Source organism: Somniosus microcephalus, unplaced genomic scaffold, assembly GCF_052327205.1.
Source record: "Somniosus microcephalus isolate GS21.2 unplaced genomic scaffold, FLI_Smic_1.0 unresolved_chr7, whole genome shotgun sequence".
NCBI lineage: Eukaryota > Metazoa > Chordata > Chondrichthyes > Squaliformes > Somniosidae > Somniosus > Somniosus microcephalus.
Window position 1 is genome coordinate 42,391,299 of NW_028225185.1, and position 26,603 is coordinate 42,417,901.

A 26,603-nucleotide genomic window follows, 5' to 3' on the forward strand; every position below is an offset into this window, starting at 1 on the left:
CACTCCCCGCACCCTTTAATATCCCACTCAGTCTAACCCACTCTCCCCCTCACTCCCCGCACCCTTTAATATCCCACCCAGTCTAATCCCACCCTCCCCCTCACTCCCCGCACCCTTTAATATCCCACCCAGTCTAATCCCACTCTCCCCCTCACTCCCCGTACCCTTTAATATCCCACCCAGTCTAATCCCACTCTCCCCCTCACTCCCCGCACCCTTTAATATCCCACCCAGTCTAATCCCACTCTCCCCCTCACTCCCCGCACCCTTTAATATCCCACCCAGTCTAATCCCACTCTCCCCCTCACTCCCCGTACCCTTTAATATCCCACCTAGTCTAAACCCACTCTCCCCCTCACTCCCCGCACCCTTTAATATCCCACCCAGTCTAATCCCACTCTCCCCCTCACTCCCCGCACCCTTTAATATCCCACCCAGTCTAATCCCACTCCCCCCCTCACTCCCCGCACCCTTTAATATCCCACCCAGTCTAATCCCACTCTCCCCGTACCCTTTAATATCCCACCCAGTCTAATCCCACTCTCCCCCTCACTCCCCACACCCTTTAATATCACACCCAGTCTAATCCCACTCTCCCCCTCACTCCCCGCACCCTTTACTATCCCACCCAGTCTAATCCCACTCTCCCCTCACTCCCCGCACCCTTTAATATCCCACCCAGTCTAATCCCACTCTCCCCCTCACTCCCCGCACCCTTTAATATCCCACCCAGTCTAATCCCACTCTCCCCCTCACTCCCCGTACCCTTTAATATCCCACCCAGTCTAATCCCACTCTCCCGCTCACTCCCCGCACCCTTTAATATCCCACCCAGTCTAATCCCACTCTCCCCCTCACTCCCCGTACCCTTTAATATCCCACCCAGTCTAATCCCACTCTCCCCCTCACTCCCCGTACCCTTTAATATCCCACCCAGTCTAATCCCACTCTCCCCCTCACTCCCCGTACCCTTTAATATCCCACCCAGTCTAATCCCACTCTCCCCCTCACTCCCCGTACCGTTTAATATCCCACCCAGTCTAATCCCACTCTCCCCCTCACTCCCCGCACCCTTTAATATCCCACCCAGTCTAGTCCCACTCTCCCCCTCACTCCCCGTACCCTTTAATATCCCACCCAGTCTAATCCCACTCTCCCCCTCACTCCCCGCACCCTTTAATATCCCACCCAGTCTAATCCCACTCTCCCCCTCACTCCCCGCACCCTTTAATATCCCACCCAGTCTAATCCCACTCTCCCCCTCACTCCCCGTACCCTTTGATATCCCACCCAGTCTAATCCCACTCTCCCCCTCACTCCCCGCACCCTTTAATATCCCACCCAGTCTAATCCCACCCTCCCCCTCACTCCCCGCACCCTTTAATATCCCACCCAGTCTAATCCCACTCTCCCCCTCACTCCCCGTACCCTTTAATATCCCACCCAGTCTAATCCCACTCTCCCCCTCACTCCCCGCACCCTTTAATATCCCACCCAGTCTAATCCCACTCTCCCCCTCACTCCCCGCACCCTTTAATATCCCACCCAGTCTAATCCCACTCTCCCCCTCACTCCCCGTACCCTTTAATATCCCACCTAGTCTAAACCCACTCTCCCCCTCACTCCCCGCACCCTTTAATATCCCACCCAGTCTAATCCCACTCTCCCCCTCACTCCCCGCACCCTTTAATATCCCACCCAGTCTAATCCCACTCCCCCCCTCACTCCCCGCACCCTTTAATATCCCACCCAGTCTAATCCCACTCTCCCCCCTCACTCCCCGTACCCTTTAATATCCCACCCAGTCTAATCCCACTCTCCCCCTCACTCCCCACACCCTTTAATATCACACCCAGTCTAATCCCACTCTCCCCCTCACTCCCCGCACCCTTTACTATCCCACCCAGTCTAATCCCACTCTCCCCTCACTCCCCGCACCCTTTAATATCCCACCCAGTCTAATCCCACTCTCCCCCTCACTCCCCGCACCCTTTAATATCCCACCCAGTCTAATCCCACTCTCCCCCTCACTCCCCGCACCCTTTAATATCCCACCCAGTCTAATCCCACTCTCCCCTCACTCCCCGCACCCTTTAATATCCCACCCAGTCTAATCCCACTCTCCCCCTCACTCCCTGTACCCTTTAATACCCCACCCAGTCTAATCCCACTCTCCCCTCACTCCCCACACCCTTTAATATCCCACCCAGTCTAATCCCACTCTCCCCCTCACTCCCCGCACCCTTTAATATCCCACCCAGTCTAATCCCACTCTCCCCCTCCCCTTTAATATCCCACCCAGTCTAATCCCACTCTCCCCCTCACTCCCCGCACCCTTTAATATCCCACCCAGTCTAATCCCACTCTCCCCCTCACTCCCCGCACCCTTTAATATCCCAGCCAGTCTAATCCCACTCTCCCCCTCACTCCCCGTACCCTTTAATATCCCACCCAGTCTAATCCCACACTCCCCCTCACTCCCCGTACCCTTTAATATCCCACCCAGTCTAATCCCACTCTCCCCCTCACTCCCCGTACCCTTTAATATCCCACCCAGTCTAATCCCACTCTCCCCCTCACTCACCGCACCCTTTAATATCCCACCCAGTCTAATCCCACTCTCCCCCACACTCCCCGTACCCTTTAATATCCCACCCAGTCTAATCCCACTCTCCCCCTCACTCCCCGTACCCTTTAATATCCCACCCAGTCTAATCCCACTCTCCCCCTCACTCCCCGTACCCTTTAATATCCCACCCAGTCTAATCCCACTCTCCCCCTCACTCCCCGCACCCTTTAATATCCCACCCAGTCTAATCCCACTCTCCCCCTCACTCCCCGCACCCTTTAATATCCCACCCAGTCTAATCCCACTCTCCCCCTCACTCCCCGCACCCTTTAATATCTCACCCAGTCTAATCCCACTCTCCCCTCACTCCCCATACCCTTTAATATCCCACCCAGTCTAATCCCACTCTCCCCCTCACTCCCCGCACCCTTTAAGATCCCACCCAGTCTAATCCCACTCTCCCCCTCACTCCCCGTACCCTTTAATATCCCACCCAGTCTAATCCCATTCTCCCCCTCCCCTTTAATATCCCACCCAGTCTAATCCCACTCTCCCCCTCACTCCCCGCACCCTTTAATATACCACCCAGTCTAATCCCACTCTCCCCCTCACTCCCCGCACCCTTTAATATCTCACCCAGTCTAATCCCACTCTCCCGCTCACTCCCCGCACCCTTTAATATCACACCCAGTCTAATCCCACCCTCCCGCTCACTCCCCGCACCCTTTAATATCCCACCCAGTCTAATCCCACTCTCCCCCTCACTCCCCGTACCCTTTAATATCCCACCCAGTCTGATCCCACTCTCCCCCTCACTCCCCGCACCCTTTAATATCCCACCCAGTCTAATCCCACTCTCCCCCTCACTCCCCGCACCCTTTAATATCCCACCCAGTCTAATCCCACTCTCCCCCTCACTCCCCGCACCCTTTAATATCCCACCCAGCCTAATCCCACTCTGCCCCTCACTCCCCGCACCCTTTAATATCCCACCCAGTCTAATCCCACTCTCCCCCTCACTCCCCGCACCCTTTAATATCCCACCCAGTCTAATCCCACTCTCCCCCTCACTCCCCGTACCCTTTAATATCCCACTCAGTCTAATCCCACTCTCCCCCTCACTCCCCGCACCCTTTAATATCCCACCCAGTCTAATCCCACTCTCCCCTCACTCCCCGTACCCTTTAATATCCCACCCAGTCTAATCCCACTCTCCCCCTCACTCCCCGTACCCTTTAATATCCCACCCAGTCTAATCCCACTCTCCCCCTCACTCCCCGTACCCTTTAATATCCCACCCAGTCTAATCCCACTCTCCCCCTCACTCCCCGCACCCTTTAATATCCCACCCAGTCTAATCCCACTCTCCCCCTCACTCCCCGCACCCTTTAATATCCCACCCAGTCTAATCCCACTCTCCCCTCACTCCCCGCACCCTTTAATATCCCACCCAGTCTAATCCCACTCTCCCCCTCACTCCCCGCACCCTTTAATATCCCAACCAGTCTAATCCCACTCTCCCCCTCACTCCCCGCACCCTTTAATATCCCACCCAGTCTAATCCCACTCTCCCCCTCACTCCCCGCACCCTTTTTTTATATCTCACTTCCTTGCTCGCTCCTGGTGTCCTTTAAAATTCTGGGGTCCCACACTGGGTTAGGCCATTACCCACTGAACGCTGGTGGAAGCACCTCCACCTTGAAACACTCGGTATCTGTGGAGAGAGCGGCTTGGCGCCGAGTGTGTGTGTGTGTGTCTGTGTGTGTGTCTGTGTCTGTCTGTCTGTCTGTCTGTCTGTGCGTGTGCGCTCGCTGTCAGAACTTAACCGGTCCCCCGGCCTGGTCCTTGCCGCCTTCGGTCTCTGTCGCGGAGCCTCGCCTTTCAGTCTCTGTCCCCTTCTTTCCAGGGACTTGAACACATAAAAGCTCGGCTGACACTCCAGTGCAGTGCTGAGGGAGCGCCGCACTGTCGGAGGTGCCGTCTTTCGGATGAGACGTTAAACCGAGGCCCCGTCTGCTCTCTCAAGTGGACGTAAAAGATCCCACGGCCACTATTTCGAAGAACATACATGAAAACATAAGAGGTAGGAGCAGGAGTCGGCCATTCGGCCCCTCGAGCCTGCTCCGCCATTCAATAAGATCATGGCTGACCTGATCTTGGCCTCAGCTCCACTTCCCTGCCCGCTCCCCGTAACCCTCGACTCCCTTATCGTTCAACAATCTGTCTATCTCCACCTTCAGTGACCCAGCCTCCACAGCTCCCTGGGGAAGAGAATTCCAAAGATTCTCGACCCTCTGAGAGAAGAAATTCCTCCTCATTTCCAATTTAAATGGGTGCCCCCTTATTCTGAAACTATGCCCCTAGTTCTAGATTCCCCCACGAGGGGAAACATCCTCTCTGCATCTACCCTGTCGAGCCCCTTCAGAATCTTATATGTTTCAATAAGATCGCCTCTCATTCTTCTAAACTCCAATGAGTATCGGTCCAACCTGCTCAACCTTTCCTCATAAGAAAACCCCTTCATCTCTGGAATTAACCTCGTGAACCTTCTCTGAACTGCCTCCAATGCAAGTATATCCCTCCTTAAATAAGGAGACCAAAACTGTACACTGTACTCCAGGTGTGGTCTCGCCAACGCCCTGTACAGTTGTAGCAGGACTTCCCTACTTTTATACTCCATCCCCTTTGCAATAAAGGCCAACATTCCATTAGCCTTCCTAATTACTTGCTGTACCAGCATGCTAACTTTTTGCGATTCATGTACAAGGACCCCCAGGTCCCTCTGTACCTCAACATTTTGTAATCTCTCCCCATTTAAATAATAACTTGCTTTATTACTTTTCCGACCAAAGTAGATAACCTCGCATTTTCCCACTTTATACTCCATCTACCAGATATTTGCTCACTCACTTAGCCTATCTATATAACTTTATAGACGAAGAGCAGGGGGGAGTTCTCCCCGGTGTCCTGGTGCCAATATTTATCCCTCAATCAACATAACAAAAACAGATGATCTGGTCATTTATCACATTGCTGTGTGTGGGAGCTTGCTGTGCGCAAATGGCTGCTGCGTTTCCCACATTACAACAGTGACCACACTTCAAAAAAAGTCCTTCATTGGCAGTGAAGCACTTTGGGACGTCCTGAGGTGGTGAAAGGCGCTAGATAAATGCAATTCTTTTCTTTCTCTCTCTGCTCCCCCCCCGCCCCCCACCTCCCCACCACAGGGTCCTGTTATTCTCTATCCATCGCTATGAGCACGGTGACTTCTGGCCAAACCTGGCGGAGTCGGACTGCACCGCCGACGGAACGGGCCGCGGGAGAGGGTACAACATCAACGTCCCCTGGAATAAGGTGCGTGCCGTGACTTTGGCGGGGCGGGGTGGGCAGGGCCATTGCCCTCGACGTCCCCGGGTTGAATTGGCCCCCCCTCGGCCGATTGAGATGTTTGAGTGCGGGCGGTTAGGGCGAGGAGAAGGCTCGGCCGCGATGGTTTCTGTGGTCGAAGAGCCGGTCGACCCATCGCGCCGAGGCTCGCAGGCGGAGATTGTGCCGCTTGGGAGGGGCACCGGGCGTGGCGGGAGGGTGGGGGGCGATGAAACAACATGAAGAACCTCGGGAGGGGGTGTGGGGGGGAGCAAGATGTGACGAGGTGACTCCACACTGGCCCCCAATGGGCTGTCGCGTTAATGAAGTGGTTGATGTCGGATTGAGCTGAGTTTTTTTTCCAATTAATTCTTGGGATGTGGGCAAGGCCCAGCATTTATTCCCCATCCCTAATCACTCTTGAGAAGGTGGTGGTGAGCTGCCTTCTTGAACCGCTGCAGTCCGTGTGGTGAAGGTGCTCCCACAGCACTGTTAGGGAGGGAGTTCCAGGATTTTGACCCAGCGACGATGAAGGAACGGCCGATATATTTCCTAGTCAGGATGGTGTGTGTGACTTGGAGGGGAACTTGGAGGTGGTGGTGTTCCCATGCGCCTGCTGCCCTTGTCCTTCTAGGTGGAAGAGGTCGCGGGTTTGGGAGGTGCTGCCGAAGAAGCCTTGGCGAGGTGCTGCAGTGCATCTTGTAGATGGTGACGAAATAAAACTCACTACGCACTTGGTTCGAGCATAAAGCAAGGCTTTAATCAACTTGTTTCAGAACATGGAGATCTAGTTGTACTTCACTAGTTCCTTGTCTTACAAAATGTCCATGTGCAAGCTGGGCCCAGGCCCGAGTATTTATACTCCTTGGACGGCGCCACCAGCTGGCCGTCCAGTGTTATTTCATAAGTAGTTTCTTGATGATGATGTGATTTATAACAGATGGTACACACTGCAGCCATGGTGCGCCGGCGGTGGAGGGAGTGAAGGTTTAAGGTAACATTGTCCATGAAGGAACACGATCGATCCCTGGTCCGAGCTGACTTCAGTCAGGGTAACAGTCGGAGCCTCGGTGACCACTCATGGGTGGGGGGCCGGGGGCTGGGGTTATCAGCCTGGGTTCCTGCTCACCAGCCCGACACGAATGAAATTGGATTCAAGCAACCGCTGAGAATCTTGACAAGCTTCGAAGTATCGCGTCAAAGACGTTTCCCCTTTCACGCCAAGCGTTGTGAGAGATGGGCGGGTGCTGCCGATGTCGTTCTCTAACGGATTGCTTCAGGAGTGTCCGGGAATGGCAGCTTGGCTCAATAGGGGCTCCCTCTCTACCCCCTCTAAGTTAGAAGGTTGTGGGTTGGAGCCCCCACTCCAGAGACTCGAGTCCCATAATCCAGGCCCGACAATCCCCCCCCCGGTGTCAGTACTGGGGGAGCGCCGCACTGTCGGAGGGGCAGTACTGAGGGAGCGCCGCACTGTCAGAGGGGCGGTACTGAGGGAGCGCCGCACTGTCGGAGGGGCGGTACTGAGGGAGCGTCGCACTGTCGGCGGGACGGTACTGAGGGAGCGCCGCACTGTCGGAGGGGCGGTACTGAGGGAGTGCCGCACGGTCAGAGGGGCGGTACTGAGGGAGCGCCGCACTGTGGGAGGGGCAGTACTGAGGGAGCGCCGCACTGTCGGAGGGGCGGTACTGAGGGAGCGCCGCACGGTCAGAGGGGCAGTACTGAGGGAGCGCCGCACTGTCGGAGGGGCGGTACTGAGGGAGCGCCGCACTGTCGGAGGGGCGGTACTGAGGGAGCGCCGCACTGTCGGAGAGGCGGTACTGTGGGAGTGCCGCACTGTCGGAGGGGCGGTACTGAGGGAGCGCCGCACTGTCGGAGGGGCGGTACTGAGGGAGCGCCGCACCGTCGGAGAGGCGGTACTGAGGGAGCGCCACACTGTCGGAGGTGCCGTCTTTCGGGAGGAGACGTTAAACCCGAGGCCCCGTCTGCCCTCTCAGGTGAATGTAAAAGATCCCACGGCCACTATTGGAAGAAGCGCGGGGCGGGCGGGGCGGGAGTTCTCACCGGTGTCCGGGGGGCCATTATTTATCCCTCAACCAACATCACTAAAAAAAAAACACAGATGAACTGCGTTTTCATCGCATGGCTGTTGGTGGGATCTTGCTGTGCGCCTATAATGTGGCTGCACTCCAGCGATGAGGCACCAGAGAAGCGCGGGCATTATGTCATTGGAGTATTCAAGCGTGGTCTGGTTTCCCTCCCACAGACCTGGCAGCTCAGCCGAGATAGGGAACTCGCCGGCTCAGTGGGCGGCGCGCGGTTGATGGGGGTCTTCAGCAGCCTCTATGCCCCACTCCCAGCCCTGTGAGTTCACCCCCCACGTCTCTTGCTCCTTTACAGACAATGATGTCGGACGCAGATTACATCGCCGTCTTCCACAAACTCCTGCTTCCCATCGCGCACGAGGTGAGTCGGGGAGGGGTGGGGTGAGGGAGGGGAGAGAGTGAGGCCGGGGAGGGACAGGTAAGGGAGGGGAGGGGCGGGCAGACGAGGAGACAGGAAGGAAGTGAGGAGAGAGAAATGGAGGGGAGGGCAGAGGGACAGGTAAGGGAGGGGAGGGGTGGGCAGATGAGACGGGAAGGGACAGGTAAGGGAGGGGAGGGGCGGGCAGACGAGGAGACGGGAAGGGACAGGTAAGGGAGGGGAGGGGCGGGCAGACGAGGAGACGGGAAGGGACAGGTAAGGGAGGGGAGGGGCGGGCAGACGAGGAGACGGGAAGGGACAGGTAAGGGAGGGGAGGGGCGGGCAGACGAGGAGACGGGAAGGGACAGGTAAGGGAGGGGAGGGGCGGGCAGACGAGGCGGGAAGGGACAGGTAAGGGAGGGGAGGGGCGGGCAGATGAGGAGACGGGAAGGGACAGGTAAGGGAGGGGAGGGGCGGGCAGACGAGGAGACGGGAAGGGACAGGTAAGGGAGGGGAGGGGCGGACAGACGAGGCGGGAAGGGACAGGTAAGGGAGGGGAGGGGCGGGCAGACGAGGAGACGGGAAGGGACAGGTAAGGGAGGGGAGGGGCGGGCAGACGAGGAGACGGGAAGGGACAGGTAAGGGAGGGGAGGGGCGGACAGACGAGGCGGGAAGGGACAGGTAAGGGAGGGGAGGGGCGGGCAGATGAGGAGACGGTAAGGGAGGGGAGGGGCGGGCAGACGAGGAGACGGGAAGGGACAGGTAAGGGAGGGGAGGGGCAGGCAGATGAGACGGGAAGGAACAGGGAGGGGAGGGGCGGGCAGACGAGGAGACAGGAAGGGAGCGAGGGGAAGTGAGGAGAGAGAAATGGAAGGGAGGGGAAGGGATGGAGGGGATAGAAAACATAGAAAAATAGGAGCAGGAGTCGGCCATTCGGCCCTTCGAGCCTGCTCCACCATTCAATATGATCAGGGCTGATCCTCTATCTCAATACCATATTCCCGCTCTCTCCCCATACCCCTTGATGCCTTTTGTGTCTAGAAATCTATCTATCTCCTTCTTAAATAGATTCAGTGACTTGGCCTCCACAGCCTTCTGTGGTAGAGAATTCCACAGGTTCACCGTCCTCTGAATGAAGAAATTTCTCCTCATCTCAGTCCTAAATGTCCTACCCCGTGTTCCGAGACTGTGACCCCTCGTTCTAGACACCCCAGCCAGGGGAAACATCCTCCCTGCATCCAGTCTGTCTAGCCCGGTCAGAATTTTATACGTTTCAATGAGAACCCCTCTCATTCTTCTAAACTCTAGTGAATACAGGCCTAGTCGACCCAATCTCTCCTCATACGGACAGTCCTGCCATCCCAGGAATCAGTCTGGTGAACCTTCGCTGCTCTCCCTCTATGGCAAGTATATCCTTTCTTAGGTAAGGAGACCAAAACCGCACACAGTACTCCAGGTGTGGTCTCACCAAGGCCCTGTATAACTGTAGTAAGACAGGGCTGGGAGGTGAGTGAGGATGGGGAAGGACAGATAAGTGAGGGAAGGGAGAGGAGGAGATGGGCGGGGAGGGAGGGAGAAGAAGGGAAGATGTCAATTATTTATTGTGCTAACAGAACAATTCCAGAATATTGATGAAACCAGAAGGAGTGAATTTCTAAGTGTGCGAAAGCTGTAGTAATAGTGAACCAAAAGCATTCCTCCCACTCTCTCTCTGTGTCTGACCTCTGCTCTCGCCTCTTCCCTCCTCCAGTACCGCCCTAACCTGATCCTGGTCGCTGCCGGATTCGACTCCGTCCTCGGAGACCCCCAGGTAAGAGGCTCCCGCTCGCCCCCCACCATCCGACAGAGATCTGTGCGGTATGGCGGGGTGCAGGGCAGTGAGACTGATGGACAGTGTGAGAGGGACCTGGCCTTCAGGTGCTGACTGGGGGTGTGGGGGGTGGGGGTAAAGTTTCCTCTGTCTGACTCTAACACTCCCATGTGAAATGAGTTTAGCCATTCCCAGGGTGCACTCTCTCCCCTCTGTGATTGGTGCATTCTCTCCCCTCTGTGATTGGTGCATTCTCTCCCCCTGTGATTGGTGCATTCTCTCCCCTCTGTGATTGGTGCATTCGCCCCCCTCTGTGATTGGTGTGTATTCTGCCCCCCTGTGATTGGTGTATTCTCTCCCCCTGTGATTGGTGTATTCTCTCCCCCTGTGATTGGTGTGCATTCTCTCCCCCTGTGATTGGTGTATTCGCCCCCCTCTGTGATTGGTGTGTATTCTGCCCCCCTGTGATTGGTGTATTCTCTCCCCCTGTGATTGGTGTATTCTCTCCCTCTGTGATTGGTGTGTATTCTGCCTCCCTGTGATTGGTGTATTCTCTCCCCCTGTGATTGGTGTATTCTCTCCCCCTGTGATTGGTGTATTCTCTCCCCCTGTGATTGGTGTATTCTCTCCCCCTGTGATTGGTGTATTCTCTCCCCCTGTGATTGGTGTGTATTCTCTCCCCCTGTGATTGGTGTGTATTCTCTCCCCCTGTGATTGGTGTATTCTCTCCCCCTGTGATTGGTGTGTGTTCTCTCCCCCTGTGATTGGTGTATTCTCTCCCCCTGTGATTGGTGTATTCTCTTCCCCCTGTGATTGGTGCATTCTGCCCCCCTGTGATTGGTGTATTCTCTCCCCCTGTGATTGGTATGTATTCTCTCCCCCTGTGATTGGTGTGTATTCTCTCTCCCTGTGATTGGTGTGCATTCTCTCCCCCTGTGATTGGTGCATTCTCTCCCCCTGTGATTGGTGCATTCTCTCCCCCTGTGATTGGTGCATTCTCTCCCCCTGTGATTGGTGTGTATTCTCTCCCCCTGTGATTGGTGTGTATTCTCTCCCCCTGTGATTGGTGTATTCTCTCCCCCTGTGATTGGTGTGTATTCTGTCCCCCACCCCCTCAGGCCATGGAAACCAGTCCAAGAGATCACACGGACCGCGTATTGTCTCTAAACCCACTTACCTTCTACACGACGCCATCACTGCCCCAGTCAGGAACCTGCCCAGCTCCCTTTTGAAGGGATAGAGAGAGTCAGCGTCCACCGCACCAGCCGGCAACATGTTCCAGAGGCTCCCTGCTCTCTGGGGAATGAAGAACCGCCCAGCATCCCGTCTATTCCCACTCCTACACAGTTTATATCCCAGTCTCAGTAACACTCCAGTTATTATAAAACAGCTCAGCCTCTAACCATGAGCAATGCCAGGGGAAGGTCTGCCGGTTTTAGTACCGCCCCTTTAATTAGAAGACTGATCAACCCTTAACCATGAGCAATGCCAGGGGAGATCGTCCGGTATCAGTAACTCCCCTTTAATTATAAAACAGCACAGCCTCTAACCATGAGCAGTGCCACTGGGGATCGTCGGGTTTCAGTAACTCCCCTTTAATTATAAAACAGCAGTGCCACTGGGGATCGTCCAGTTTCAGTAACACTCCTTTATAAAACAGCACAGCCTCTAACCATGAGCAATGCCACTGGGGATCGTCCAGTTTCAGTAACGCCCCTTTATAAAACAGCACAGCCTCTAACCATGAGCAATGCCACTGGGGGTCGTCCGGTTTCAGTAACTCCCCTTTATAAAACAGCACAGCCTCTAACCATGAGCAATGCCACTGGGGGTCGTCCGGTTTCAGTAACTCCCCTTTATAAAACAGCTCAGCCTCTAACCATGAGCAATGCCACTAGGGATCATCCAGTTTCAGTAACGCCCCTTTATGAAACAGCACAGCCTCTTACCATGAGCAATGCCACTGGGGGTCGTCCGGTTTCAGTAACTCCCCTTTATAAAACAGCTCAGCCTCTAACCATGAGCAATGCCACTGGGGATCATCCAGTTTCAGTAACGCCCCTTTATAAAACAGCACAGCCTCTAACCATGAGCAATGCCACTGGGGATCGTCCAGTTTCAGTAACGCCCCTTTATAAAACAGTACAGCCTCTAACCATGAGCAGTGCCACTGGGGATCGTCCAGTTTCAGTAACGCCCCTTTATAAAACAGCACAGCCTCTAACCATGAGCAATGCCACTGGGGATCGTCCAGTTTCAGTAACGCCCCTTTATAAAACAGTACAGCCTCTAACCATGAGCAGTGCCACTGGAGATCGTCCAGTTTCAGTAACTCCCCTTTATAAAACAGCACAGCCTCTAACCATGAGCAATGCCACTGGAGATCGTCCAGTTTCAGTAACGCCCCTTTATAAAACAGCACAGCCTCTAACCATGAGCAGTGCCACTGGGGATCGTCGGGTTTCAGTAACACCCCTTTAATTATAAAACAGCACAGCCTCTAACCATGAGCAGTGCCACTGGGGATCGTGCGGTTTCAGTAACTCCCCTTTATAAAACAGCACAGCCTCTAACCATGAGCAGTGCCACTGGGGATCGTCCAGTTTCAGTAACGCCCCTTTATAAAACAGTACAGCCTCTAACCATGAGCAATGCCACTGGGGATCGTCCAGTTTCAGTAACTCCCCTTTATAAAACAGCACAGCCTCTAACCATGAGCAGTGCCACTGGGGATCGTCCAGTTTCAGTAACTCCCCTTTATAAAACAGCACAGCCTCTAACCATGAGCAGTGCCACTGGGGATCGTCGGGTTTCAGTAACACCCCTTTAATTATAAAACAGCACAGCCTCTAACGATGAGCAATGCCACTGGGGATCGTCTGGTATCAATAACGCCCCTTTATAAAACAGCACAGCCTCTAACCATGAGCAGTGCCACTGGGGATCGTCTGGTATCAATAACGCCCCTTTATAAAACAGCACAGCCTCTAACCATGAGCAATGCCACCGGGGTTGTCCGGTTTCAGTAACTCCCCTTTAATTATAAAACAGCACAACCTTTAACCATGAGCAATGCCACTGGGGGTCGTCCGTTTTCAGTAACGCCCCTTTATAAAACAGCACAGCCTCTAACCATGAGCAATGCCACTGGGGATCGTCCGGTTTCAGTAACACCCCTTTATAAAACAGCACAGCCTCCAACCGTGAGCAGTGTCACTGGGGGTCGTCCGGTTTCAGTAACTCCCCTTTAATTATAAAACAGCACAGCCTCTAACCATGAGCAATGCCACTGGGGATCGTCTGGTATCAATAACGCCCCTTTAATTATAAAACAGCTCAGCCTCTAACCATGAGCAATGCCACTGGGGGTCGTCCGGTTTCAGTAACTCCCCTTTAATTATAAAACAGCACAGCCTCTAACCATGAGCAATGCCAGGGGGGGATAAATCTGCCGGTTTCTGCAACGCGCCTTAAATTATCGAACAGCTCGGCCTCAAACCATGAGCAATGCCGCGGGAGGTCGGCCGGCTGAAGAGGAGGAGGTGCCGAAGCCGTTTCCTTCGCGGGTCGGGGATGGTCCCTCGCGGCTCCTCCAGCTCACTGATGTGTTTTTTGCTTTCTCCCCCCTAGGGGATGATGGCGGCCACCCCCGCCTGCTTCGCTCAACTGACCCGCATGCTGATGCCCCTGGCCGAGGGGAGGCTCCTTCTCTCCCTGGAGGTAATGCAGCAGATACCCGACGGTGGTGGGGGGGGGGAAGTAAGGGGGGAAAGGGCTTCTGTTACCATCCCGCGGGGAGAGGCGGGGCTCTAACCGCGCCCGATCCTGATCCAGTGAACCTTGATCGAGCAGGGCTGTGATGCTCATCACAGTGGAATATCCCACCCGTCGGGAATCGCCGCTGAAGGTCGCTCAATCGGAAATGCTCCCAACAAGGAGCTTAATAAACCTCAGTCCTACCCTGCTGCACTTTAAAGAGCCGCTAAGGTAGTGGGTTTGTTTTGGGGGTGTAATTGATATGCAATGCTGAAGTGTGATTGGAAGTCAAGCTCCGATTGAACCCCCTCCCCACAACCTCCCATTGGTTCAGCTACGTCACGGTCGCTAGCAAGTGTACTTAAGCCCCCATCCCACCTTCCCCTTCCCCCAGTCTCTGTGTGTCAACTTAGCGGGGGGGAGAGCGGACAGATTCGGGCTCGTCTGCGACCCTCCCCCCGTGGTAGAATAGCCGGTCGAAAATCGGGTGAGGCACCAGAGGACGGCCTCTGAGCCTGTGCCCCAGCGAGGGTGGGAAATGTATCTCCAGCCTTGTTCCCCTTCACACGCCCCCACCCCCCAACCCGGTGAAAGTTCAATGGGGCCGAGATCAGGCACTCGGATCCCTAATGGTGTCAGGTCCTGCCTAACCGACCCTTCTGCTCTCCGTGTTCGGCAGGGCGGCTTCAACTTGCGATCCACGGCGGAGGCCACCTGCGCGTGTCTGAAGGCGCTGCTCGGTGACCCGTGCCCCCGGCTGGAGTTGCCCTCCAGCCCCAGCGAGAGGTAAGAGGTCAAAGGGCAGCAAGATGGCCGAAGCTGCCGCATTCTCAAAGGCCAGTGTACTGATGGTTACCAGAGGAAGATGTGGGGCTCTGGTTGGTGACTGGGCTTTCATCTCGGAGACCTGGACCAGAAGGTCATAATCTCTAGGATTTCCCAGAGGTTATCAGCTCAAAGAAGCCTGACACATCTCCACAGGTCAACATCCCCCCAAACAACCCTTCTCCCCATCTCCCTCAACCCCACCCACCCACCTTCTCCCCATCTCCCTCAACCCCACCCACCCACCTTCTCCCCATCTCCCTCAACCCCACCCACCCACCTTCTCCCCATCTCCCTCAACCCCACCCACCCACCTTCTCCCCATCTCCCTCAACCCCACCCACCCACCTTCTCCCCATCTCCCTCAACCCCACCCACCCACCTTCTCCCCATCTCCCTCAACCCCACCCACCCACCTTCTCCCCATCTCCCTCAACCCCACCCACCCACCTTCTCCCCATATCCCTCAACCCCACCCACCCACCTTCTCCCCATCTCCCTCAACCCCACCCACCCACCTTCTCCCCATATCGCTCAACCCCACCCACCCACCTTCTCCCCATATCCCTCAACCCCACCCACCCACCTTCTCCCCATATCGCTCAACCCCACCCACCCACCTTCTCCCCATCTCCCTCAACCCCACCCACCCACCTTCTCCCCATCTCCCTCAACCCCACCCACCCACCTTCTCCCCATATCCCTCAACTCCACCCACCCACCTTCTCCCCATCTCCCTCAACCTCACCCACCCACCTTCTCCCCATATCCCTCAACCCCACCCACCCACCTTCTCCCCATCTCCCTCACCCCACCTACCCACCTTCTCCCCATATCCCTCAACTCCACCCACCCACCTTCTCCCCATCTCCCTCAACCCCATCTACCCACCTTCTCCCCATATCCCTCAACCCCACCCACCCACCTTCTCCCCATATCCCTCAACATCACCCTTCCACCTTCTCCCCATCTCCGTCAATCCCCCCTACCCACCTACTCCCCATATCCCTCAATCCCACCTTCTCCCCGTATCCCTCAACCCCACCTACCCAACTTCCTCTGCGAGTGTTTGATGGGATAGTGTAGAGGGAGCTTTACTCTGTATCAAACCCGTGCTGTACCTGCCCTGGGAGTGTTTGATGGGGACAGTGTAGAGGGAGCTTTACACTGTATTTAACCCATGCTGTACCTGCCCTGGGAGTGTTTGATGGGGACAGTGTAGAGGGAGCTTTACTCTGTATCTAACCCGTGCTGTACCTGCCCTGGGAGTGTTTGATGGGACAGTGTAGAGGGAGCGTTACTCTGTATCTAACCCGTGCTGTACCTGCCCTGGGAGTGTTTGATGGGACAGTGTACAGGGAGCTTTACTCTGTATCTAACCCGTGCTGTATCTGCCCTGGGAGTGTTTGATGGGGACAGTGTAGAGGGAGCTTTACTCTGTATCTAACCCGTGCTGTACCTGCCCTGGGAGTGTTTGATGGGACAGTGTAGAGGAAGCTTTACTCTGTATCTAACCCGTGCTGTACCTGCCCTGGGAGTGTTTGATGGGACAGTGTAGAGAGAGCTTTACTCTGTATCTAACCCGTGCTGTACCTGCCCTGGGAGTGTTTGATGGGGACAGTGCAGAGGGAGCTTTACTCTGTGTCTAACCCGTGCTGTACCTCCCCTGGGAGTGTTTGATGGGACAGTGTAGAGGGAGCTTTACTCTGTATCTAACCCGTGCTGTACCTGCCCTGGGAGTGTTTGATGGGGACAGTGTAGAGGGAGCTGTACTCTGTATCTAACCCGTGCTGTACCTGCCCCGGGAGTGTTTGATGGGACAGTGTAGAGAGAGCTTTACTCTGTATCTAACCCGTGCTGTACCTGCCCTGGGAGTGTTTGATGGGACAGTGTAGAGAGAGCTTTACTCTATATCTAACTCGTGCTGTACCTGCCCTGGGAGTGTTTGATGGGACAGTGTAGAGGGAGCTTTACTCTGTATCTAACCCGTGCTGTACCTGCCCTGGGAGTGTTTGATGGGACAGTGTAGAGGGAGCGTTATTCTGTATCTAACCCGTGCTGTACCTGCCCTGGGAGTGTTTGATGGGACAGAGTAGAGGGTGCTTTACTCTGTATCTAACCTGTGCTGTACCTGCCCTGGGAGTGTTTGATGGGGACAGTGTAGAGGGAGCTTTACTCTGTATCTCACCCGTGCTGTACCTGCCCTGGGAAAGTTTGATGGGACAGTGTAGAGGGAGCTTTACTCTGTATCTAACCCGTGCTGTACCTGCCCTGGGAAAGTTTGATGGGACAGTGTAGAGGGAGCTTTACTCTGTATCTCACCCGTGCTGTACCTGCCCTGGGAGTGTTTGATGGGGACAATGTAGAGGGAGCTTTACTCTGTATCTAACCCGTGCTGTACCTGCCCTGGGAGTGTTTGATGGGGACAGTGTAGAGGGAGCTTTACTCTGTATCTAACCCGTGCTGTACCTGCCCTGGGAGTGTTTGATGGGACAGTGTAGAGAGAGCTTTACTCTGTATCTAACCCGTGCTGTACCTGCCCTGGGAGTGTTTGATTGGACAGTGTAGAGGGAGCTTTACTCTGTATCTAACCCGTGCTGTACGTGTCCTGGGAGTGTTTGATGGGACAGTGTAGAGGGAGCGTTACTCTGTATCTAACTCGTGCTGTACCTGCCCTGGGAGTGTTTGATGGGACAGTGCAGAGGGAGCTTTACTCTGTATCTAACCCGTGCTGTACCTGCCCTGGGAGTGTTTGATGGGACAGTGTAGAGGGAGCGTTACTCTGTATCTAACCCGTGCTGTACCTGCCCTGGGAGTGTTTGATGGGACAGAGTAGAGGGTGCTTTACTCTGTATCTAACCCGTGCTGTACCTGTCCTGGGAGTGTTTGATGGGGACAGTGTAGAGGGAGCTTTACTCTGTATCTAACCTGTGCTGTACCTGCCCTGGGAGTGTTTGATGGGGACAGTGTAGAGGGAGCTTTACTCTGTATCTAACCCGTGCTGTACCTGCCCTGGGAAAGTTTGATGGGACAGTGTAGAGGAAGCTTTACTCTGTATCTAACCCGTGCTGTACCTGCCCTGGGAGTGTTTGATGGGGACAGTGTAGAGGGAGCTTTACTCTGTATCTAACCCGTGCTGTACCTGCCCTGGGAGTGTTTGATGGGACAGTGTAGAGGGAGCTTTACTCTGCACTGCGGCCTCAGTGGAGGGGGAAGGAGAAAACCCCTTGACTTTAATACTGAAGATCCCTTTTGTTGTAGTGCCTTGGAGTCGATAGCCGCAGTCATCACCGTCCACCGAAAACACTGGAAGTGCCTTCAGAAGCACGGTGAGTACTTAAAGGGGAGGTTCGTGTGCCGAATTGTATCGTACCTTGGTTAGTGACGCAATAAAACTCACTGCGCACTTGGTTCGAGTATAAAGCAAGGCTTTAATCAACTTCTTTCAAAACATGGAGGTCTAGTTGTACTTCACTAGTTCCTGTCTTACAACATGTCCTGGACAAGCTGGGCCCACGCCCGAGTATTTATACTCCTTGGACGGCGCCACCTGCTGGCCGTCCAGCGTTATTTCATGCGTCTTTCTTCATGGATCGTAAGATTCATAACAGTTAGACCACACTTGGAGTACTGCGCACAGTTCTGGTCTCCATATACCTTGGTTAGACCACACTTGGAGCACTGCGCACAGTTCTGGTCTCCATATACCTTGGTTAGACCACACTTGGAGCACCGTGCACAGTTCTGGTCTCCATATACCTTGGTTAGACCACACCTGGAGCACTGTGCACTGTTCTGGTCTCCATAGACCTTGGTTAGACCACACTTGGAGCACTGTGCACAGTTCTGGTCTCCATATACCTTGGTTAGACCACACTTGGAGCACCGTGCACAGTTCTGGTCTCCATATACCTTGGTTAGACCACACTTGGAGCACTGTGCACAGTTCTGGTCTCCATATCCTTGGTTAGACCACACTTGGAGCACTGTGCACAGTTCTGGTCTCCATATACCTTGGTTAGACCACACTTGGAGCACTGTGCACAGTTCTGGTCTCCATATACCTTGGTTAGACCACACTTGGAGCACCGTGCACAGTTCTGGTCTCCATATACCTTGGTTAGACCACACTTGGAACATTGTGCATAGTTCTGGCCTCCATATACCTTGGTTAGACCACACTTGGAGCACAGTGCACAGTTCTGGTCTCCATATACCTTGGTTAGACCACACTTGGAGCACCGTGCACAGTTCTGGTCTCCATATACCTTGGTTAGACCACACTTGGAGCACTGTGCACAGTTCTGGTCTCCATATCCTTGGTTAGACCACACTTGGAGCACTGTGCACAGTTCTGGTCTCCATATACCTTGGTTAGACCACACTTGGAGCACTGTGCACAGTTCTGGTCTCCATATACCTTGGTTAGACCACACTTGGAGCACCGTGCACAGTTCTGGTCTCCATATACCTTGGTTAGACCACACTTGGAGCACTGTGCACAGTTCTGGTCTCCATATACCTTGGTTAGACCACACTTGGAGCACCGTGCACAGTTCTGGTCTCCATATACCTTGGTTAGACCACACTTGGAGCACTGTGCACAGTTCTGGTCTCCATATACCTTGGTTAGACCACACTTGGAGCACTGTGCACAGTTCTGGTCTCCATATCCTTGGTTAGACCACACTTGGAGCACTGTGCACAGTTCTGGTCTCCATATACCTTGGTTAGACCACACTTGGAGCACTGTGCACAGTTCTGGTCTCCATATACCTTGGTTAGACCACACTTGGAGCACCGTGCACAGTTCTGGTCTCCATATACCTTGGTTAGACCACACTTGGAGCACTGTGCACAGTTCTGGTCTCCATATACCTTGGTTAGACCACACTTGGAGCACTGTGCACAGTTCTGGTCTCCATATCCTTGGTTAGACCACACTTGGAGCACTGTGCACAGTTCTGGTCTCCATATACCTTGGTTAGACCACACTTGGAGCACTGTGCACAGTTCTGGTCTCCATATACCTTGGTTAGACCACACTTGGAGCACCGTGCACAGTTCTGGTCTCCATATACCTTGGTTAGACCACACTTGGAGCATTGTGCATAGTTCTGGCCTCCATATACCTTGGTTAGACCACACTTGGAGCACGGTGCACAGTTCTGGTCTCCATATACCTTGGTTAGACCACACTTGGAGCACCGTGCACAGTTCTGGTCTCCATATACCTTGGTTAGACCACACTTGGAGCACTGTGCACAGTTCTGGTCTCCATATCCTTGGTTAGACCACACTTGGAGCACTGTGCACAGTTCTGGTCTCCATATACCTTGGTTAGACCACACTTGGAGCACTGTGCACAGTTCTGGTCTCCATATACCTTGGTTAGACCACACTTGGAGCACCGTGCACAGTTCTGGTCTCCATATACCTTGGTTAGACCACACTTGGAGCACTGTGCACAGTTCTGGTCTCCATATACCTTGGTTAGACCACACTTGGAGCACCGTGCACAGTTCTGGTCTCCATATACCTTGGTTAGACCACACTTGGAGCACTGCGCACAGTTCTGGTCTCCATATACCTTGGTTAGACCACACTTGGAGCACCGTGCACAGTTCTGGTCTCCATATACCTTGGTTAGACCACACTTGGAGCATTGTGCACAGTTCTGGTCTCCATATACCTTGGTTAGACCACACTTGGAGCACTGTGCACAGTTCTGGTCTCCATATACCTTGGTTAGACCACACTTGGAGCACTGCGCACAGTTCTGGTCTCCATATACCTTGGTTAGACCACACTTGGAGCACCGTGCACAGTTCTGGTCTCCATATACCTTGGTTAGACCACACCTGGAGCACTGTGCACTGTTCTGGTCTCCATAGACCTTGGTTAGACCACACTTGGAGCACTGTGTACAGTTCTGGTCTCCATATACCTTGGTTAGACCACACTTGGAGCACCGTGCACAGTTCTGGTCTCCATATACCTTGGTTAGACCACACTTGGAGCACTGTGCACAGTTCTGGTCTCCATATACCTTGGTTAGACCACACTTGGAGCACCGTGCACAGTTCTGGTCTCCATATACCTTGGTTAGACCACACTTGGAGCATTGTGCATAGTTCTGGCCTCCATATACCTTGGTTAGACCACACTTGGAGCACTGCGCACAGTTCTGGACTCCATATACCTTGGTTAGACCACACTTGGAGCACCGTGCACAGTTCTGGTCTCCATATACCTTGGTTAGACCACACTTGGAGCACTGTGCACAGTTCTGGTCTCCATATCCTTGGTTAGACCACACTTGGAGCACTGTGCACAGTTCTGGTCTCCATATACCTTGGTTAGACCACACTTGGAGCTCTGTGCACAGTTCTGGTCTCCATATAGCTTGGTTAGACCATACTTGGAGCACTGTACACAGTTCTGGTCTCCTTAAACCTTGGTTAGACCACACTTGGAGCATTGTGCACAGTTCTGGCCTCCATATACTTTGGTTAGACCACACTTGGAGCACTGTGCACAGTTCTGGCCTCCATATACCTTGGTTAGACCACACTTGGAGCATTGTGCACAGTTCTGGCCTCCATATACCTTGGTTAGACCGCACTTGGAGCACTGTGCACAGTTCTGGTCTCCATATACCTTGGTTAGACCACACTTGGAGCACGGTGCACAGTTCTGGTCTCCATATACCTTGGTTAGACCACACTTGGAGTACTGCGTACAGTTTGGGTCACCATATTATAAAAAGGATATAGAGGCACTGGAGAGGGTACAGAGAAGATTTACAAGGATGATACCAGAAATGCGAGGGTATACATATCAGGAAAGGATGAACAGGCTGGGTCTCTTTTCTCTTGAAAACCGAAGGCTGAGGGGTGACCTAATAAAGGTCTTTAAAATGATGAAAGGTTTTGATAGAGTGGATACAGAGAGAATGTTTCCACTTGTGGGGAAGAGCATAACTAGAGGCCATCAATATAAGATAGTCACCAAGAAATCCAATAGGGAATTCAGGAGAAACTTCTTTCCCCAGAGAGTGGTGAGAATGTGGAACTCGCTACCACAGGGAGTGGTCGAGGCGAATAGTATTTAAGGGGAGGCTGGACAAGCATTATGAGGGAGAAGGGAATAGAGGGTTACGCTGATAGAGTTAGATGAGGAAAGACGGGAGGAAGCTCGAGTGGAGCATAAACACCGGCATGGACTGGTTGGGCCGAATGGCCTCTTTCTGTGCCGTACGTTCTATGCAATCCATTTCAGGCTTAGACTGTGGGTCAGTCGCGGGCTTTTAATCCGAGCACCGCACACCATTGGAGACTGAGCTCCCCCTCCCCCCCCCCCCCTCGCACCCGCTTCCCCTCCCCCTCCCCGCTCCCCCCCCCCCCCCGCACCCTTTCCTGCCCCTTGCCCCCACCCTCTCCCCGTCCTCTTCCCCGTCCCAGACTCTCCTATTTGAACCGTAGGATTTGGGCCTCCCTTGTCCTTTGCTCTCCCATCCGAGCCCCCATCGGCTGGATCGCTGCCCGAGTTCCCCTTTTGAGCTCTTCGACTGCGGCGGGCTGTGCGACGCCCGGCCTTCGAGCCGTGATCCAGCCATCTCTGGACTGGCCTCACCGGAGGGGAATCGGGGCCCTGTCGGCAGCCCCTTCCTAGTCCAGGGGCGTTGCGACGGTCTCGATAGCGCCCCCCATGTCTGCCGCAGCACCTGACTGAAGACGGAGCCTGTGATGGTGCCAGCAATGACGGGCAGGATCTGCGCAGCGCTGGCTTCAGGGCTAGAAGCACTGAGCTCCTCTCTCTCTCTCTGCCTCTTAGAGGCGAGCTCGTGGCGCGAAAATCTGAAGGACGTCGAGGTGCAGGTGCAGGAGCCGACGATCGACGTCGAGGAGACGCTGGACCGCACGATGGCGGAAGTGATGAGACCACTGCCCGATGATCGGACAGGGCTGTTGTACGACGAGAGGATGAAGGCGCACTACAACATGTGGGACCTGTAAGTGCTTGGCGCGTGCATGCGTGTTTGGCGTCTGTGCGCACGCGTGTGTGTCTGTGCTTGGCGTCTGTGTGCGCGCGTGTGTGTCTGCTTGGCGTCTGTCTGTGTGCGGCGTGTGTGTCTGTGTTTGGCGTCTGTCTGTGTGCGCATGTGAGTCTGTGTGGCGTCTGTGTGCGCGTGTGTGTGTCTGCTTGGCGTCTGTCTGTGTGCGGCGTGTGTGTCTGTGTTTGGCGTCTGTCTGTGCGCGCGTGTGTGTGCTTGGCGTCTGTGTGCGGCGTGTGTGTCTGTGCTTGGCATCTGTCTGTGCGCTTGTGTGTCTGTGTGTGGCGTCTGTCTGCATGCGTGTGTGTGTCTGTATTTGGCGTCGGTCTGTGTGCGGCGTGTGTGTCTGTTTGGCGTCTGTGCGCGCGCACGTGTGTCTGTGCTTGGCATCTGTCTGTGCGCTTGTGTGTCTGTGTGTGGCGTCTGTCTGCATGCGTGTGTGTGTCTGTGTTTGGCGTCTGTCTGTGTGCGCGCATGTGTGTCTGTGCTTGGCATCTGTCTGTGTGCGCGTGTGTGTCTATGCTTGCCGTCTGTGCACGCGTGTGTGTCTGTGTTTGGCGTCTGTCTGCATGCGTGTGTGTGTCTGTATTTGGCACCTGTCTGTGTGCGCGCATGTGTGTCTGTGCTTGGCATCTGTCTGTGTGCGGCGTGTGTGTCTGTGTTTGGCATCTGTGTGCGCATGTGAGTCTGTGGCGTCTGTCTGTGTGCGCGTGTGTGTCTGTGCTTGGCGTCTGTCTGTGTGCGGCGTGTGTGTCTGTGTTTGGCGTCTGTGTGCGCATGTGAGTCTGTGGCGTCTGTGTGCGCGTGTGTGTCTGTGCTTGGCGTCTGTCTGTGCGCGCGCGCGTGTGTGTGTTTGACGTCTGTGTGCGCACGCGTGTGTCTGTGTTTGGCGTCTGTCTGTGTGCGGCGTGTGTGTCTGTTTGGCGTCTGCGCGTGTGTGTCTGTGGCGTCTGCCTGTGCACGTGTGCGCGTCTGTGTTTGGCGTCTGTGTGTGCGCGCGTGTGTGTGTCTGTGTTTGGCGTCTGCCTGTGTGTGGCGTGTGTGTCTGTGCTTGGCATCTGTCTGTGTGTGCGCGTGTGTGTCTGTGTTTGGCGTCTGTGTGCGCATGTGAGTCTGTGGCGTCTGTGTGCGCGTGTGTGTCTGTGCTTGGCGTCTGTCTGTGTGTGCGCGTGTGTGTCTGTGCTTGGCATCTGTCTGTGTGTGCGCGTGTGTGTCTGTGTTTGGCGTCTGTGTGTGCGCGTGTGTGTCTGTGTTTGACGTCTGTCTGTGTGTGCGCGTGTGTGTCTGTGTTTGGCGTCTGTGTGTGCGCATGTGTGTCTGTGTTTGGCGTCTGTGTGTGCGCGTGTGTGTCTGTGCTTGGCATCTGTCTGTGTGTGCGCGTGTGTGTCTGTGTTTGGCGTCTGTCTGTGCGCATGTGTGTCTGTGTTTGACGTCTGTCTGTGTGTGCGCGTGTGTGTCTGTGTTTGGCGTCTGTGTGTGCGCGTGTGTGTCTGTGTGTGCGCATGTGTGTCTGTGTTTGACGTCTGTCTGTGTGTGCGCGTGTGTGTCTGTGTTTGGCGTCTGTGTGTGTGTGCGCGTGTGTGTCTGTTTTTGGCGTCTGTGTGCGCGTGTGTGTCTGTGTTTGGCGTCTGTCTGTGTGCGCGCGTGTGTGTCTGTGTTTGGCGTCTGTGTGTGTGTGCGCGTGTGTGTCTGTTTTTGGCGTCTGTCTGTGTGTGCGCGTGTGTGTCTGTGTTTGGCGTCTGTGTGTGCGCATGTGTGTCTGTGTTTGACGTCTGTGTGTGCGCGTGTGTGTCTGTGTTTGACGTCTGTGTGTGTGTGCGCGTGTGTGTCTGTTTTTGGCGTCTGTCTGTGTGTGCGCGTGTGTGTCTGTGTTTGGCGTCTGTGTGTGCGCGTGTGTGTCTGTGTTTGGCGTCTGTGTGTGCGCATGTGTGTCTGTGTTTGACGTCTGTCTGTGTGTGCGCGTGTGTGTCTGTGTTTGGCGTCTGTGTGTGTGCGCGTGTGTGTCTGTTTTTGGCGTCTGTCTGTGTGCGCGCGTGTGTGTCTGTTTTTGGCGTCTGTCTGTGTGTGCGCGTGTGTGTCTGTGTTTGGCGTCTGTGTGTGCGCATGTGTGTCTGTGTTTGACGTCTGTCTGTGTGTGCGCGTGTGTGTCTGTGTTTGGCGTCTGTGTGTGCGCGTGTGTGTCTGTGTTTGGCGTCTGTGTGTGCGCGTGTGTGTCTGTGTTTGGCGTCTGTGTGTGCGCGTGTGTGTCTGTGTTTGGCGTCTGTGTGTGCGCATGTGTGTCTGTGTTTGACGTCTGTCTGTGTGTGCGCGTGTGTGTCTGTGTTTGGCGTCTGTGTGTGCGCGTGTGTGTCTGTGTTTGGCGTCTGTGTGTGCGCGCGTGTGTCTGTGTTTGACGTCTGTCTGTGTGCACGCGTGTGCGTCTGTGCTTGATGTTGTCTGTGTGTGCGTGCGTGTGCGCCCTGTCGAGTGAGAGTGAAGGGCAATAACAAACGCTAAACTCTGCTCTTTTGCTCCAGTCAACACCCGGAACAGCCTGAGCGAATCTCTCAGATCTTCACCCGTCACAAGGAGCTGCATATCGTGGAGAGGTGCCGTCAGATCCCTGCCTCACAGGCCATGGAGAGCGATCTGGAAATGTGTCACTCGTAAGTAGCAGAAGGAATACTATTTTCCGTTTACCTGCTTGACACAAGGCCAACCATCCCTGTGTTTCAGGATCTCACTCTCTCCCTATAGGGACCCTCCCCACTCAAGTAAACGGCAGCTCGCATTGCTTCGACAGCGTCCCAAGGTGCTTCACAGCAGACACAATCTGACCCCGAGCCACATAAGGAGATATTAGGGATAGGTGACCAAAAGCTGGGTCACAGAGGTTGGTTTTAAGGAGAGTCTTAAAGGAGGAGAGAGAGGCGGAGAGGTTTAGGGAGGGAATTCCAGAGCTTACCCACACAGGGACAGTCTCTGTTTGCCCTGATGTGGATTGCACACTCTCTCCCTGTAGGGACACTCCCCACTTACCTAAAGCCAGGGAGCTGAGGCACTGACTGGCAGTGTTTGAGGTACTGTTGGCGTTTAGGGTCACCTCATGTCCAGATCTCTCCACTGCCTCCTCGCCCCCCCCACCCTATCTCTGTAACCTCCTCCAGCCCCTATAACCCTCCCAGATCTCTGCGCTCCTCCAATTCTGGCCTCTCGCGCATCCCCCCCCCCCGATTTCCATCACTCCACCAATGGCAACCGCGCCAGGGCCCCAAGCTCTGGAATTCCCTCCCTAAACCTCTCCGCCTCTCTCCTCCTTTAAGACATTGCTTAAAACTGACCTCTTTGACCAACTAACAAGGCAAGGGAATACACAATGAATGGTAGGACCCTAGGAAGGACAGAGGATCAGAGGGACCTTGGTGTGCAGGTACATAGATCCCTGAAGGCAGCAGGACAGGTAGATAAGGTGGTTAAAAAGGCATATGGGATACTTGCCTTCATTAGCCGAGGCGTAGAATATAAGAGCAGGGAGGTTATGATGGAGCTGTACAAAACGCTAGTTAGGCCACAGCTGGAATACTGTGTGCAGTTCTGGTCGCCACACTACAGGAGGGATGTGATTGCATTGGAGAGGGTGCAGAGGAGATTCACCAGGATGTTACCTGGGCTGGAGCGCTTCAGCTATGAAGAGAGACTGGACAGGCTGGGGTTGTTTTCCTTAGAACAGAGAAGGCTGAGGGGGGACCTGATTGAGGTGTACAAAATTATGAGGGGCATAG

General features: G+C 54.6%; 1 protein-coding gene across 1 annotated transcript in view; it reads left to right on the forward strand.

The window, feature by feature from the left end:
* The window catches only part of hdac6 (histone deacetylase 6), a 224,721-nt gene that overhangs the window by 109,655 nt on the left and 88,463 nt on the right, over positions 1-26,603 (forward strand). The window contains exons 11-18 of the mRNA XM_085978338.1: positions 5,744-5,923; positions 8,333-8,398; positions 10,146-10,205; positions 13,836-13,925; positions 14,641-14,747; positions 18,048-18,115; positions 22,623-22,800; positions 25,359-25,487. Of these exons, the coding sequence (XP_085834464.1) occupies positions 5,744-5,923; positions 8,333-8,398; positions 10,146-10,205; positions 13,836-13,925; positions 14,641-14,747; positions 18,048-18,115; positions 22,623-22,800; positions 25,359-25,487 (878 nt within the window). The remainder of the gene's footprint in view (positions 1-5,743; positions 5,924-8,332; positions 8,399-10,145; positions 10,206-13,835; positions 13,926-14,640; positions 14,748-18,047; positions 18,116-22,622; positions 22,801-25,358; positions 25,488-26,603) is intronic.